Source organism: Cygnus olor, chromosome 5, assembly GCF_009769625.2.
Source record: "Cygnus olor isolate bCygOlo1 chromosome 5, bCygOlo1.pri.v2, whole genome shotgun sequence".
NCBI lineage: Eukaryota > Metazoa > Chordata > Aves > Anseriformes > Anatidae > Cygnus > Cygnus olor.
In genome coordinates this window covers 52,608,877-52,625,571 of record NC_049173.1, presented here as the reverse complement: position 1 = coordinate 52,625,571, position 16,695 = coordinate 52,608,877, and the positions used below count along the sequence as shown (strand labels likewise).

At 42.2% G+C, this 16,695-nt stretch overlaps 1 protein-coding gene across 1 annotated transcript in view; it reads right to left on the bottom strand.

Moving 5' to 3' along the window:
- HSD17B12 (hydroxysteroid 17-beta dehydrogenase 12) overlaps window positions 1–16,695 on the bottom strand; it is a 76,461-nt gene that overhangs the window by 41,185 nt on the left and 18,581 nt on the right. The window contains exons 2-3 of the mRNA XM_040559252.1: window positions 8,079–8,125; window positions 4,193–4,268 (exon numbers count right to left, since the gene is read on the bottom strand). Coding sequence (XP_040415186.1) covers window positions 4,193–4,268; window positions 8,079–8,125 — 123 coding nt within the window. The remainder of the gene's footprint in view (window positions 1–4,192; window positions 4,269–8,078; window positions 8,126–16,695) is intronic.

Sequence of the window (16,695 nt, the reverse complement as noted above, 5' to 3'; positions counted from 1 at the left end):
AAAAGTAAGAAGATGATGTCCCCTTCCTCATCGAGCATGTCTGCTCTACAGCCTCCTCTATTAAATTCAAATACTTCTCCTTGCCTCTCAGAGCTGGTGGGAAGGATTTACCAGGGCAGGAGGGAGAAAATGCCAGTGACAGGTCGGAGATCGCGTGGCAAAGCACTCCAAGGTAGATGCAGCTGAGCTACAGCCTGGGAAAACTTGTGCAGAGGACAGATTTGCCAGAGCAGGTCGCTGGCCATTTGTATCAGTAGATCACAGCAACGCTTCAGGCACGAGCAAAGTTATCAGCATCAGACCCGCTTCAGAATGCCATCCACAACTTTGTTATCAAGAAAGCTGGGAAAAAAACCAGTAAGACCCATCTGCCTAGGAAACAGAAGGAATGTTTCTGGTTTTGGCACCACACCCCACTCCTTCCTTGTGCTTACTAGCAATCGCACCAGAGCAGTGTGAGCACGATAGGTCCCAATTCTAAACAGGAAAGCTACCGGCTTATGATGCAGCTGAAGTCTCTGGATTACAGAGTAGTTCAAGATGAATCTACCATGACCAAGCAACTTCCAGAACACTACACAATGAGCTAAGGAAACAGAAGTAAATAGTCAGCTAGCACAGCTTTTACAAAACATAATCAAAATCTAAAAATCAGTGACTTAAGGTACAAAACCATCAAAGTTTTGGACAGCAATTCTTAAGCAGCATTAAAGACTGGAAAACAATGACTTGCCTTTTCTTGTCTCCTCACAGGTCACTCGCAACTCTACCACCTGTCCTGTGAAGCCACAAGCTAAGAACGTGTACGAATACCAAATTCCTCTTTTGGCAATTTCCCTACTGGCAAGCTCTCTTTACAGCGCATTCCCTGCTTAAGTGTTTAACATCATAATGCAACAGACACCTTAAAAAATGGTTGTGGAACATTGATGTATTATGAACTAAACTAGATCAAGAATTTTGCAGAGTGAACCTAGTAAGTCAGTGTTCCTATAAGGATATTTTAATTAAAGAAAAACCTATGCAACTTCATGCAGATGCAGACCACAATCACTTAAAATGAAATTCAAAATCTTTTCTTCATTCTGTGGCCTAAGTCCTATCATTGACAGGACACAAAGGAGAATTTCTTTTTTGTGTCAAATCCTACAGCACCTAAGCATTCTGCAAACAAACTCAGCTTTACAACGTGCTTGTAGGAGACTTTCCAGTGTGCCTGAAATCTTGAAGTACTTACACTTCATCCACTAACTTTCATTGATCAAACTGAGCTACAAGTTCAGGACAGTTGGCTTTCTTGTTACACCAGTACAGCCAGTTTAATGTGCACATGCGGACACACACACACACCAAAAAAAAATCTAATTCAGGTCAGCTGGCATTTACCATTCATAAAGTCCCATCAGCACTTCTCTTACAACGGTGCTTATGCAACTTGCGCTTTGTACGTGGATATAACTTCTAATGTAAGTACATTCAAAGAGCACAAGAAAGGATTCTTCTGAAAAGAATGAATGTACCTGATCCTCAGAAACCTTCTCGTTATTTGTGGCAGAGGGCATCTAACCTGTAGCTAGTATCAGCGGGACTCTGGTCAGTGAAAATAACAAAGGAACAGAAAACATGCATGGCTCACACAACTCAAAGAACTGGAATTATTCAGAGTTAAACAGCCATTCTGCTTTCAAGTGATTAGGGGTCATTACTTGAAACGATCAAGCTTGGCTCTGTTTGAAGAACAACTGCAGGACCAGCATGAAGAAGTATAAATCTACCTTAGGAGTCTGCAAGGGAAGCAGCTGGATAGTTAAAGCATTAGCTCTTAAAAAAATAATACAAAAAACACACTTTCCCACCTTATATATGACAACATCTGAACAGACTGCAGAGATCACAGGAGCCTGACGACAAGAAAACTTTGTCCAGCTAAAGCCTATCAGGACCTGAAAGCACGATTCAGACATGCTTGATTATGCAGACTATCCTAATCCTTTAGCATATGCTACAATGAACAAGGTATACATTTCACTAGCTCAGTGTTGTCAAAAGAATGTTCTGAAAACCCAATATGAGTCATCTCATTTCGGAATGGTTTAGGAAAGAAAGCAGAAAAATGTTTGGGTGAGGCCTAACAGTAATTATGTATTACAGGCTGCTCTACGAAGGTAGATGTACTTATTTTTTAAAATCTGAAAAACTCTCCTAGCAGCCATAATTTCAGTGCTGGAAGCTCAAAGCAGTAGATTTATCTGTCTTGTCAGCATCATGCTTAAGTCCCAAGGAGGAAGAGATTTCCAGACTGGTACAGAAAGGGTGATGACCGCTTTCAGGAGGCTTGTCATTTCATGCTAAAAACCATTTGATTCCAGAACAAGATATTTGTAGATACTTTTATCAATTACATTTGCTTAGCAAGACACCTCTATACAGTGTAGTAAAAAATGTGACTGCATATGCCCACATATGCAAACTACTATCCAGCTACTGCAGTCAGCCACCAAAAAGACTGTGTAGTTGCAGCTTACTTAGGTATTTGCAGTAAGCTTCGGTACTCACACAGGTTACCCGAGCAGTGATACCTCTACTCTCACATTTCCCCTGTGACTGTATTGACTAGAGTATCACAGGTATGGTCAGTCACTGCAGCAACATCCTGAAATGCAGGATGCTAACGAACAGGGACAATTACTTCCAGACTAGCAGAAGGTAGGACCTGATGCCATCTGCGCTCTAAGGATGCTCTCTACCATAGATATACACACGAAGACTTTTCTGTCAAGGAAACAGTTTCATCCTACAATGGACACTACAGGTACATACATTTGAACCCATCCAGAGAACTGTATGCCCTCTGTTTTTCAGCAAACTAGTAAAATAGTCATGAAACAAGCTGAAGCCCTTGAGTGACTTAGTCATCATCACATTCACTATGCAACCCATTACAACTTAGTAGAGGAGAGTTTGTTGAGGTTACTTCTAGATTATACTTTATAGTAAAGCAGTGCCACTAGCAAATTTAATAAACATTTTAACTGTATTATTTTGGCTTGAGTCTGTTATGTCCTTGGAAAGACAGCTCTTACACTTACCTGTATTATGTACACAAACCATTTAGGAAAGTAGGAAAAAACAAGGGAGGGTAACAGAAGCAGGATCTTAAAGGTTTTGGTACCCAACATCATTATACTGAGAGATGTGCTTTATAGTATATGACTCCCACTCCTACTTATCAAAAACCTCTACACGCAAGACTACATTTCTCACTTCATCTTGACACACTCTGCATAAACTAATAGCTTCACATTAAATCTGCCTTAATAAAAGATGTAGATTACAATATGAATTCTTGTGCATTATGACTATACTTCAGTTTGGTTGGAAAAACATTTGTCAGCAAGAAACATGACGAGCCTAACTGACCCTGTACAAATAACGATTTTACATTTGTGACTGGAATACTTAAGTTACTGGGTGGATTTTTTTTGTTTGCTTTTTTTTTTTACACAATCATTTACTACATGCTTACTGAAGAAACAATCCCTAGTACAGGTTCTTCAGCACATTCGCTCATTCCCCATATTCTAATGACTACGTACACTTGAGCCCAAGTGAGCTCACAGCTCTTAAAAGTGATCTTTGAGTAGTTTACCCAAAACAAAATGAAAATGGAAGGGAAGTGAGGGGAAGATGACCACACCCACCCACCCACAATAAATGTGCCTACTTGATACTACAATGAGAATCATAAGGAACATGTATTCAATGACTGAGTTACAAAGAAACCACCTTTGTGGTTGAAGCCCATGAAATCAAATTTGCTTCAAACTGCATATTCAGGTGAGGCAATGGCTATATGTTTCTCTCTTCATTATGATTTTAGACTCCTACTATGGCAATAGGTGGTATTTTTGTCTGACCTGGCAGGCTGTTCTTTCGCAAGACTAACAGTCTTGGAAGTATGTATTCCAGAATTAAACTCTACTGTTCTCAGAAGTTAAATAAGAACACCTGTAAAATTAGTCAGCAAGTTCTTTATTACTTACATCTGTAACATTTGCACTGCGCACAAGAACCTTTTTTTTTTTTTTAATTAGAGCTGTATATATTAGCCTGTAATAAATTCACATGTAGTCGCATTTATTTTTATCTATAAGCATGCATGCGACATTTAGAAAAGAAGTTTTCAACTCACTTATTTCACTAGAAACCTGGTCCAGTTTTTCTTTTGACCTGCTGATTAGAGCCACCTTCATTCCACGCTTTGCTAACTGAAACAAAACAAAAACAGGAGACATAAGAATGGTCATAAATCGCTTCCAAATTAGTATCTTAATTACAGGAACTGCATGATTTGTCAAACATGGTAACAATATTTGACCAGCGGATTTGAAAAATTACAGTTTCAAATAGAGATATGAAGGAGGAAAAACAGGACAAATACAGGCATGCTACTTCTTGAAATTTCCTTCACACCAAATTTAGCATCTTGTCAGTCATCCCATACAGGTGTATAAGGCACATTTATACAACAGAAAAGCAACAACAGATATTTTACAGACCCTTCCCCATACTGCTGCAAGTCCAAGCGAAGTTATTTCCTACAATTAAGCTCGAAATGCCCAGTTAAGATATCCACGGTCACTTGAACATCTGTGTTGCAAAATTATCCCAGCACTTGATACTTCTTTCCTTTATCAATTGATTTAAGAAGGATTCGGGTTCCACTCTTACTTTGTGCTAATCATAGATATAAAGGTCAATTTACTCACACAGTTCTTTTAGGGAACCCACCCGTGTAAATTAAGCTGTGGCCAGGGTATATCCCGGTCATCAAATCAGACCTACCTCTGCACGTTTGTAATAGGATCTAACAACTCAATTTAACAGACTCTGCAGAAAGACGGCTACATATCTGAACCAGCATGGAAAATAATAAATAACCTTTCTATTATAACTGCCTGTTTCAGTAAAACGTAAAAACAATATATCCTGTTGTTATAGGCACATAGTTTACTGAAACAATTTTTCTTTTTAAAGTCAGCTCTAGACTGCTGACATGCCATTTGCTTTCTTTCAGCAGTCATAAACTCTGGGTTCACAGGTTACTTAACCAGGTACCTTAACTGTGCATGACACAAAAACAAATCAAGTAAAGCCACGCAATTGCAACTCATTAGCAGACTCTCAGCAAGTTTGAGAACTTTCACCACAAGAGCAAGCTTGATAGAAATCACTGCCACGTTGACACTGAAGGGATGCACTGAAAAGCACATCCTAAGTCTGGAAATGGAAACCAAATTGCAAGAGGAATTATTTAAGTACGGAGCAGATAAAATGACCATGGAAAGAGTCTGTAACTAGGAATGAATACCACCTAAGAAAACTAATCAATCTTGGAAAAAAGATAGAGTGCTCGCTGGCAAGTTCACCTGCAGCCTGATGCAACTTGCTTGGTTCCTGCTGAGTCCCTCCAAATATTCGCTGGTAGACGCAGAGTGAATTGAAACAACACACACCAGTCCAAAGAGCAAGAGATCCTCTGAGATTCCAGTAACTAATCACATTTTTTACATAAGGAATGAGGAAGACCCAGGTGCTTTGTAGATGACCTGCCATTATACTCGGATCTTCAACTGATGGCCCTGGAATCACGAAAAGCCTGAACAAGAAGACCTTAAACTAATCACAAAAACTAATCCAGAATAGCGTACAATGGGAAGATGCTCCTGTAGCTTAAGGATTAATTGATGCAAGCAAAAGCCACCATTCTAAATTGAGTTGGTGGATGTAGGTGTCTAATTTCCATAAACCCAATGTTAGCAACTACCACATTTTCTACTTCGATAGCAAAATATAGCTGCCGTTAAAACCCTTTCTCTCCAAAATATAAAGGAACGTGATTGACAGCCCTCCAAAGCAGAGTTAAAGCTCTTGTTAGAGCATGTATAGCAAGAGGATCTACAAAAAGCAGTACTAAGAAGATGTAGATGTGATCAAGTTGAGTACACTGCGATGCACAACTGCTAGCTTATCATGAGCATACAAACACATCTAAGATTAGCAAAAGCAAACAGCAGAAATTTAATCAGGAGTACAGCAATAAAGGGGCAATAAACAGCAACTCCTGAGTATATCTTTAAAAAAAAAAAAAAAAGAAAAAGAACATGCAGTGCTTTGGAACCTTGACTGAGCAAGAATTACCTGGGCAGAGAAGAACACTTACATTTACCAGGCCACTACCTTTCATGAAGGGATGGTCAAGCAATGAAAAGGATATTGGTGCTGAGCAAGGACTAAAGGTTTAAATACTATAAGAGTGAAAACTATAAAAACAGGTTATTGCTTGGAAAAGAAATAACCAGAGCAGAGTATAACCAATGAATCCACACAACCTTGTAATGTTCTTCCACTGATAATTGGTGACAACGTCAAACCTTTGAAGAGAAGACTCTCACCACAGTTGTATTTCTCACTTAAACTCCTCCAAGGAGAAGTAATCTGCGTGATTATATTCACAGCTGTGAATGCCCAAGCAGCTGTATGCCAGTGGCATTTATAGTAACCTGAAGGGAATTCCTAGTAGAAAGTCAAGCCTCTGCTGGCAGTCTTACGAAGACATCCCTGGAGTTAATTGAAAGATTGAGAAGTCTTTTCAGGTATTTCATATTTCACCTGCATCCACTCGACTTCATCAAGGATTCTTCATCCACCTAAACTACCAACGGGTGAAGTGTGTTTTATTGTACAGCCCAAGAATGACTACTTGTACCCTTTGGGGTGCTCTGTGCCCACAGCAACTACAGCAAAGAAACTGAAGCAGTCAGTGTTTCCCAACAGGACTTCATACTTGTGAACAGCTTTCCTGCTAGGAGTACATACACAAGAGTCTGCAAGCAGCACATATTTGTGTTTGAAGGCAGCCTACATCTCAGAGACACCAGCAGAACCTAAAACAAAGCTGCAGTTTCAGTCGCCTGATAACCTAACATATAAGGCCCCACATGAATCTCCTGTGATGCTCAGGGGGCCATCTCCCACATCAGAGGACTTCCTCCCCATAGTTCTAAGCCCTGGGCACAATGACCTGCTTCCACTCAGTCAAGGCAGTTATTTAAGTGTTGCGTAACTTGTTACAGTGCCATGTAACTGAGATAATTTGGCATGTATGAGCTGTCAGCTCTGCACAAGAATCAGGTGCTCTTGACATCAGATTTAATTCCCTTTGCAGCCAACTATCCCCATCTTGACCTAGTAGGGCAAGGTGCTACAATCTGCAAAGCAGAAAGGAACCTAGGGGAAGGGTGTGCATGTGGCAGGGCACACAGGGATGGAAGGGAAATCTGAAGGGTGAGGACTACCCTTAAAGAGGAATGGTACTTTCCCTGTGAGCACTGCAGAACAACAAAAAAAAAATCCAGAAAAGAGAACCTCTCACAGCTCATCTCCTCACCCAAAGTCATGCTGGTGTTTCAGAGAACTCAAAAAAATGAGTACAGACAGGCTCACTTTGATACCAATGCTGGGGCTGAAAGTTATTTTTGCCACAAATTGTTGTAGTCAGCACTATTTGTCATGATGTTCTTCTGGGCTTATAGGCTAAATTGCCCCATACTAACGGGCACTTTCTGTCTTAAGCAATACGTTCCAGTACCATATTTGGAGCCCACATATCCATCAAGAGCAAAACTACAGTAAAAGGGAGAGAAGTAAAACCCAGGCTTCAGAGACTTCATAAACTATAGGGAATAATTGGAACTTACTGCAGGCAGATAGAGATGCTGTTTAGTCAATGCCTAGAAATACTAGAAGGAAATCCCAAGGGTTGGGAAAGTTAAAATTACAGTAACTTAAAAACCTAACAGTAAAAACTGAAGGATAAGGTTAGGGCTGAAGACAGAAGAAGTCAAAAATAATGGAAAGGAACAAAAAAGGATCTGACTTTTGGGTGGTCACCTGAGGGAGACAATACAAGAGACCTCAATCTCACCACATATGTATGTTAAGGTAAGGGAATAAGGCCGCTGCTTGATACCTTGCCCAGGATGAAGAACGCCGTTCCAAATGATAGGAATTCTTACCTCTTTTGCGTAGGCTTTTCCAATCCCATCAGTAGCTCCTGTGACCACTAGGAAAGAAAGATGGATATCCATTAGTTGCTTCACAGACATAACTAAAATGGGTGTTCATTAGTAGGCTATTCAAGTACTCATTCCAGCCAAGAGACACATGGGTCTCTGGAATAGGTGGGCAATTTAAAATTTCACTAAAGCTCTCAGAGAGCTCACACTAGCCTTTCCATATATATGAAAGCAGAGGAAGAGAGAGTTAGGAACCTAATAGTTGTTTCCAGAATCATGTTCAGCACCTCTTCTCATGCCAGGTTTCTGTCCTGGTATGCTTCTTCAGAAGCTTTGTGGCTTGACAGATTTCTAAAAAGTCATTTAACTGAAAAAGCTCAGTTATGACTACTAAATCTGCTCTCAACTTAGTTTTAAGTATACAGTAAAATAAAAAGCTTCTTAAAGCCTGTGAGAATTCAATAAAACAAACATTTTATGACACGTCTCAAAGCAGAAGGCATCTGCTGAATGACTCCCCAGTAGTTTACAGACCCGTGTGACCATCGTGCCTACCACCAGTAAGTGTGCCTCACTGATGCAGCCAGTCGCAAGCTGGGCATCCAGAGTTCAAACTTTTCCACTTGTGGGTGGACTGGGATCTGTGTCAAGCCTCAAGTCTTTCTAGGATTCCTTACCACATGCTGAGAATCACTGAGTGACTCAACATGCCATTAGTTTGACAGATTATTCCAGGGCTCTCACCACACCAGTAGCTGATCATCTCAGTGTACTCACTAAACAGCAATTCCTCCACCCAGAATCTGCTCCTCCAACCACCGTTAAAACAAGCACGTTCAGCACTTTTTCCCTCTCTCTCAACTCCTTCTCATCAACTCCAATTTCCACACCTCAGCGTCCTTACCCGTGTAGCTTTCCACACATTTATCCACCTCTGCTCTCACTCTTCCAGTGGCCACAGAACACACTGGGTTTTCCTGCTTATCCCCAGACAGATCAGAACAGCTTGTTTCATCTCCTCTGCTTACCCTGAACCTAGGCGTGCCTCAAGTAACGGGGCTTGTTCAATGATTCAGAAAACAGACGTGTCTGCAGGTGACTCGATGCAGGTGCCCCTCATCGGCCTGAGTACTAACCATACATGAACGTATACATACCTACATTTATCCCTTCCCTGGTTTCCAAGTTTAGTCGCAAGATGCCGTAGCTCCGATACGGCAAAGATGCCCACACAAGCACATTCTGCAGGCATAGACTGCTGCAGCTATCAGAGTTGTAGCTGTTGCCTTGTCAGCCCCAATAATTGCACTGAGAAAGCCCTACGTGCGTCTCACACTGCTTTGCCACTTCCTATCCCACTACAATTAAGCAAGTGCAAGTAAAATCTTTTTGTAGAAACAAATACACATTTAGAAAGGTCCCAGCAATGGCCCAAGCAATGGGAAGAGGCAGACCTTGGAGAAAACATCAAGAATACATTCAAGGCACCCACTTGCCCGCAGCCAGGCTTGTGTCAGTATTGTTACCCGCTTATCCAGAAGGCAGCACAGCCCTGCAGGATGGTGCCTTCCCTTTAGCTCAAGGACTGCCAGGCTTCAATTTCAGCATTGCTGACCTTAGGTTTCACATGAAGCAATAATCAATTGTGATAATGCATAAACAAAATAACGAAATAAACAAGAACACAGAGAAAACCTGCACCAGCACCACTCCCTGCTGGTCTTACAACAGTAATTGGACATAATTCAAGTTGACCCAATGTGAAAGACATTCAGCTTCAGTGACTTTTGGAAACGGGTTGCTTCCTCGTTCCAATTAGTGAGGCATCTGAAGAGCAGCCCCTCCACCTAGCACTTGTTGAGTTTCTCATCCTTCCAACGCAGAACTCATGGACTTAAAAGTTTTGCTCCCAGATAACGAGCTCAGCATTTTTAAATAGTGTTTTGTTTTCTGACATGACTAGTTGGTCAGCCTCTAGCAACTGAGGCTGAGAAAGTGAGAAAGTGTGCCCTGTAAGACAGGGACTTAGAAAAGCATCTGTAGCACTTCAAAGGCTTAGTAGAGTGCAAATACAATTTCAATCTCAGATATTTGCCCCAGTTATTCAATCCATTGCTTAAGTAAATTGTAGTAGAATTGGTTGGAGCATAAGACTTGAGCTGGAGATCAGGGTTTTCAAACTGACCTACAAGTAACAGGACATTTAGGATATTTTCTCCCTTTTTAGGCCCCAGCTCATACTGAAAGGACCTATAGTCTAGAGATTACAGTAGCCTACACTTCTAAAGTTCTGTTTTGAAAATTTGTATGATATAGGTAAATGATGAAAAACATTATAAAATCCCACCAGGAAGAAAAAACTCTTGGGCCATGGCCTACATTAAGGCACACCTAGCTGATATACATAATTTTGCTTCTGCTGCAGGTAAAGGCATACACATTACAGCAAAGTTCACAGCTAGTTTTTCCTTAGGAAAATCGTCATCTCACAAGAAGGCACTAACACCATTTTATCGGTGGCTTCTCTTTGAGGGATAACAGTCTCTTGCTCCATGCTCCCGCACCATCTTGAAGGGAAAACACAGCGCGAGGACTGCTTTCCAATGTACCATAACCTAGAGAACACTTCAAGCCACGCTTCTCTTCCTAAGGCAAGGGAAGCAGCCTAGACCAGCTCTCACCCAGCCTAAGCGAATGATTTTCCCATCAGGGGCTATGCTGGCATCGAGGTCAGCACTGGAGGACTGTGATGGCAAACGCGGACAAACAGACCTCCTGCTGCTGGCCAGGAGGGCCCAGTCCAGCCAGCAAGCTGCAGTAACTCCCCATTTACAGGACCCTACCGAGCAGCTCGTTGGGTCAGGAAGGCTGCCCGAAGAGGTACTTTGCAGAGCAGAGAGCAATGCTTACACCTGATGTTCTGAAAGCAAGGAAACGGGAGGGGTGAAGGCAACCAAACTGGACAGATGTCACAGAAGTCAAGGTTCAACTATCCCACATTCCTCCACATTTTGGACTACCTAAAGTGTGAATGCTATGGGGATGGAGAGGGCAATAAGAAGAGGTTTTGTTCATTAGCAAGGCACTTAGTTTTCACATTGATGACATACATCTCTAGCTGCCATTCTGAAACCAAGCATTGCAGTTTCAACCACGCTGGCTATGTACAGAACTGCACCAGTTTAACTAAATTTCAATCATCACCCGGATGTGTTGAAGCTAGTTTAACTCCAAGTGTGGAGTAAGCTTTTAAATTTTGTTTCTTCTCCAGACTGCCTTCCAACAAAGTTACAAACTGACTGCAGTTGGCAGAGCTTAAAGAAGGCAAAGCAAGCGGGGTAGGAATAAGTTATTGTCTGTGCAAGAAAGCTGCACCAGCTCCTAAGTGTGACTATACACATTTACTCAGTAGTCAGACTAGCTGCAGGAGCTTCCCACTTCAGCCATCTGTTGTCTCCCAAAGGGAAGCGAGAAGAATGCCCAGGAAGCTTGTGTAGGAGCCGAATGAATTAAGGTTTGTCTGAATGGAAGCTGGGACCAAAGCACTGGCTGATTTTAGGCAAAGGAGTCAACACCCATCTTCCCCCGACTTTTGGGACTGTAAAGGAAATAAGGGAAAATGAGGGAAGGCATCAAGTAACATAAAACACTCTGAAAACAGAGAACGTCATCACTCAATAAACCAGCATATTGGCTTGTGTTGGGCTGGACATTCTACCACTGGAAGGTATTACTAGCCAGAGTCCAGCAACTCTGGACACAAGCTGTTTTACAAAATGATTAGACTGCATGTCAAACAGATTTCCAGGCCACAACACACTTTTCTGACTACCACACATGTAAATATGGAGTCAACATGTACAAAACTACAAAATCTTTCTCAGTTCTGAAACACTTGCACAAAGACCTGCTCCACGTCAGAGTCTGCACAACCTGTCCCCTGCACAACGCACTGAAGGGGGCAACTCTTGCTCTTCTATACAATGACACTTTCTAAATTGGTTAAGACTGACATAGTCATTACAATGGGTTACAGGTGTGTGCCCGGGATTTATCCTCCAGTCACCGCTTTCACTTTTGCTGTGCATGAACAGTCTTATTTTGCGCACCCCTTCCAACTGACCCTACATTGTTCAGAATGGTAGGCAAGAGCTGGGAAAGCTGGTAAAACACTTGGAATCGCTATTCATGATAGCCACTAGTGTACACCGCACACTCTGGTGACTTATAAGTGACTTAAGTCCAGCAAGGCTTTGGATACAGCCTTTCTATGGTGTAAGCAGATAGAAAGGAACTTCCAACGTAGTACCTAGGTCCCCAGAGAAAGACATACAGGGTGCCATCTGCTCCCCCCACCAGAGGTTATGCCATACGTAAGGTGTAGCAAGTTGGATTTTCTAATAAGGCAAGAAAAAAAAAAATCTGTTTGTACACCAGATTCTAGCTGAGTAAAAATTTTCCTGTGCTTCGTTCAAAAAGCCTGTACCAATCATCACTACAAGCTAAGAATTTCTCTAGAATACCAAAATATCTTCTCCTAACCCATGAAATTAGGTATTATTAAGAAATATGCAGTGTCCGGCAACAACTAATTTTAAACACGCAATTAAGTAATAACAGTGCAGATTCTAGAGTCAGGCCCGTTTAAGACAGAGGTACCAGACAATCCGGATGTTTCCTGTCTCTAGGGTTCACTGAGCTTCAGCCCCTACTCTCATCCTCCTGATGCCACAGCCTCTGGCACTCAAAGCATCGTGGATCTGCAGAACCATCATTCAAGCAGCATTTACTGTCACCTTCTGCAAAACTGGGGGACAGGGAAAACAACACATGCAAGCATCGCATAGAAAAGCGACGAACAGATTTTGTCTAGTATTCAACAGCTTTGTATTTTATGCTGTCAGCTTCGGTGGCAGCCAGAGCATCAGTAGGAAACACATGCAAAGATATGGCTGGTCTCGCTGGAACGTGAACTTAAAATGAATGTGTACAATGAACATGGCAGGTGTATGTCCACTTGTGTCGTACTGACATCAAGCCTCTTACTCCATCAGAACTAATAACTAAAAGATGACTTAAGTTATTGACTCCAGCTCCTTGCCCTTGCAATCAAAAACTATTCATTTAATAGTTGTTATCCACATAAGAGTGAACGAACAATTATTCACTCCCCTGTAACCACACCACTCAAGAAAGAACACCCAACAAATTTATGACCTTTGATCTCTGACCACAGGAAATGCCACAGGAAGAGTATAGAAAAAAGATCAGGATCACAGATCTCAGGTCTGTGCAACAGCGGAAAGTTTCCCAATGCATGCTACGGTACAAAGTGCAATGGTCCAGTCAAACCACCAGGCTTGGGAGGAGGAGAAAACCTTTCTAACTTGAACTCCCATGATTTAATCAGTTTCAGCCACGTGAGCAAGATGTGCACTTGGGTTCCCCAGGAGGTATCGATGTCACTTGGAGCACTCCTTACCATGTTCAGCACACCATCAGAAGGCAGAGGAGAAAAGGCAGAATTTATTCTCTAAAACCTCAGGGTATTTACTGCAGAATTTTACAACCTACTAATCAGTCCTAAAATACAGGATTAAGTACACTGCAGCAAATACAAAACAGAAAGTCTCCAGACCTTTCAATTACCATTACATATATACTAACGAATCAACTGCACAAGAACTCATATCACCAGTTTATGTTTTTAGTTACATTTAAATCCCCACCACATCATGAAAGTGCTTGTATAAATCCATCTCCACTTTCGGACAGTATAGCATCTTTGCCCTGAAGACTGTGCCAGAATTTTGCTTCCCGTACAGTAGAAAGATCACAACTTCCACCTTGAGTTTACTCGAACATCTTTGTCCTCTTCCAGTGATCTCTTAAATTTAAGATAAAGTTACACAGGAATCCATCATAACCTCCACTACTGGGCTAGTTATCAATAGACACAACTCTCTAAACCTTAGTGCCATCTAGCCACTTTGCCTCCTCGTGTTTCACAGCTTTTGGCACATACAACAGCCACGATGCAGTTTACAAGCACTTGCATCGCCTCCGATCTGGTAGCAAACTCAAGGTAACCCTTGACAAACAAGGAGCAAAGATCGCTGGGCTCAGTGGTCAGTGACATGCCTGCTCTGTGCTAAAAGGGAAGAGCTCTCCAGCTGTTGAGGGCCACAGACCAGGCCTACAAAACACGCTGCGTACACAGGCGGTGACTTTAGTTCAGAAGATCAATATGCCCAGTGGTACATGGCTTCAGGGACTATAAAAAAGTATTATTTTTTTTTCCAGATGGGCTACAAAGGGGTGAATAAGTGAATGCTTCCAGTAGCACCCACATCCTTCAGAAACCCCATGGCTAAATGTGCGCAGGACGAGCCCCCCCCCCCCACCAGCAGCGCAGGGAATGACCTGTGCTCACGTTCTGTCTGCTTGCAACAAGCAGCAGCCGCTGCCTTCCCAAGGAAGAGGTGACCTACAGAACATCCACCACCTCGTGAGAGGTTTACTGGATAGCCATTGTCTGCTGTTGAAAGGGTGACTCCATTGTGCAGACAGGCAAAAGCAGCACCTGGGAGACCATGGAGTCTGGTTACCAACTGGAGTGAATATTCGAGGCCTTGAACGAGCATTTTTATCTGCTGCTTATCCAGCCAGGACATCTTAAAACAACAGCACAGAACGGTGCAGTAAAGCATGAGGCAGGCATGCAGAAATCATCTTGTCTCACGACAGGAGCAAGGAGCAGTGTTTATACGGGGAGAGCGAGCAACGGCAAGCGCAGAGAATCCGACTGCAGCTCTGCAGAGCACTCACGCTGAAACAAGATTAGAGATTCGTGACTCCCCAATTCAAGGTTAGACTACAGTGAAGACAAAGCTTAAAGAGATCAAGCCTGCCTTCAGACACAAACACGTTTTCTACAGCAAAATAAGCTTTTTGAGTTGCCTAATGGAGAAAAAACAAGGAATACTTGTATCCAGGCATACTCCTTGCACAATGAAGCTAACAGCTATTATGTGTGCTCTCTACTGGCTTCCTAGAACTACAAATTCATTTAAGTTTGGCCATTTTCCAGTTCTCATTAAGAGAAGTAAGTTTTTAGGTGATCCTTCAAAGTACTGCAGATGCACTCATGCACAGCATTGCCTAGAAGGAGGACTCAAGCTACTAACAGCATTATTCTCCCTAGAAAGATGTGGGTCCTGCAATTTGGGAACAGCTGTTTTCTTCCTGCCAAAGAAGAAAAGAAAAAAAATCAAGCTAACAACCCAATCTCAAGGAGGGCAGCTCAGCTACAGCTCCAACCCACTGAGAGGTATTCAAATTTGTTGTCAAAATGGCCACTGCAGAGTAATTCTCCCAGCTACATCTTCTACAGAAGAGCAGCCCCTGTCCTGCAAGACAGGCTGGAGATAGCAGCGAGGTTGTCACATCACTGCACAATCCCCAGCTGCAGCAGATAGCAGCAAAAGGAATAAACTAGGAAGCTAACGTGGCTTTTTAAAGCAATACAGTTCAGAGAAACTTCCCAGCACAGCTAACCTTAGCAGAGGTTTAAAGTACAATGCATAAATAACTAAAGAGTCGAGATTCTTCTGCTACGAAACACGGAGGCTATATTAAGAATATGACAGCTCCTGGGGAAAACAAAAGCTGGCAAGGGGAGAAGAGACTATCCCTCCTTGGCATCAAGCAGCGCTTCATCTATTACAGATTTATATAAATCACTGGCAATTGACCAATACCGAGCTTCTAGATTATCTCCAGCCAACAAAAGTACTTTAGTCTGCGCTGGTTAAAAATATTCTACTTTTTGTCCTCAGCTTGCTAGGAACAGCTATTTTTAGTAAGAGCCCAATCAACCTTATCAAAATCAAGCATCAAAAATAGACTGGAGAAACACTGGAAGCAAACACTATTTTTAGCTGCTCTGTCTATTCCCTGCCGTTACCCACCGAGTCCTGACTGCACAGCCCATGCACGAGTGCTTAGTTATTCTAGGCAGATCCTCGTCGTGACCCTTTTTTCCCTGAACACCTGAATGCAGAAAACACTCGATTGATTAAAGATTAATACAGCCGCAAACCGTGACAGCTGCCTTTCGTCTGAGTGCTTTTGGGGAAGGGGAGAATATGGAATGACAGAGAGCTTGCATCAGTATTCCTCCTGGGGATCTATTACATGGAAAGAAAATTGCTATTTCAATTCCCTTTTGTTGCTAAAAATAGCAGCCCCAATTGATTCAAGCAAACAGGGCACCGGCTTAGCAATGCCAAATTTAGAAACCACTGAAGTCCCAAAGAGTGAACACTAACGCAGTCTAACACATGCCAGCTCATATTTAACAAAGAACAAAGAAGATAAGCATGCCGGCTGCAAGTTAATAAGACGGCAGTAACTCCCTGCATTTTTATGAAATAAAAACAGAAAACTGGGGGCAAAAATAACACTAACTTCACTTCTGCTCCTGGTTTCATTTGCTGAAATGGGAAGCCTCATCAGAAAGATCATCTGCATCTCATCTGAAAACACAGAATTTCTGTGTATTTTTTTCGTGTAAAGGGTTTTTTTTCCTGCACAAAGGAGCTAACGCCTAATGGTC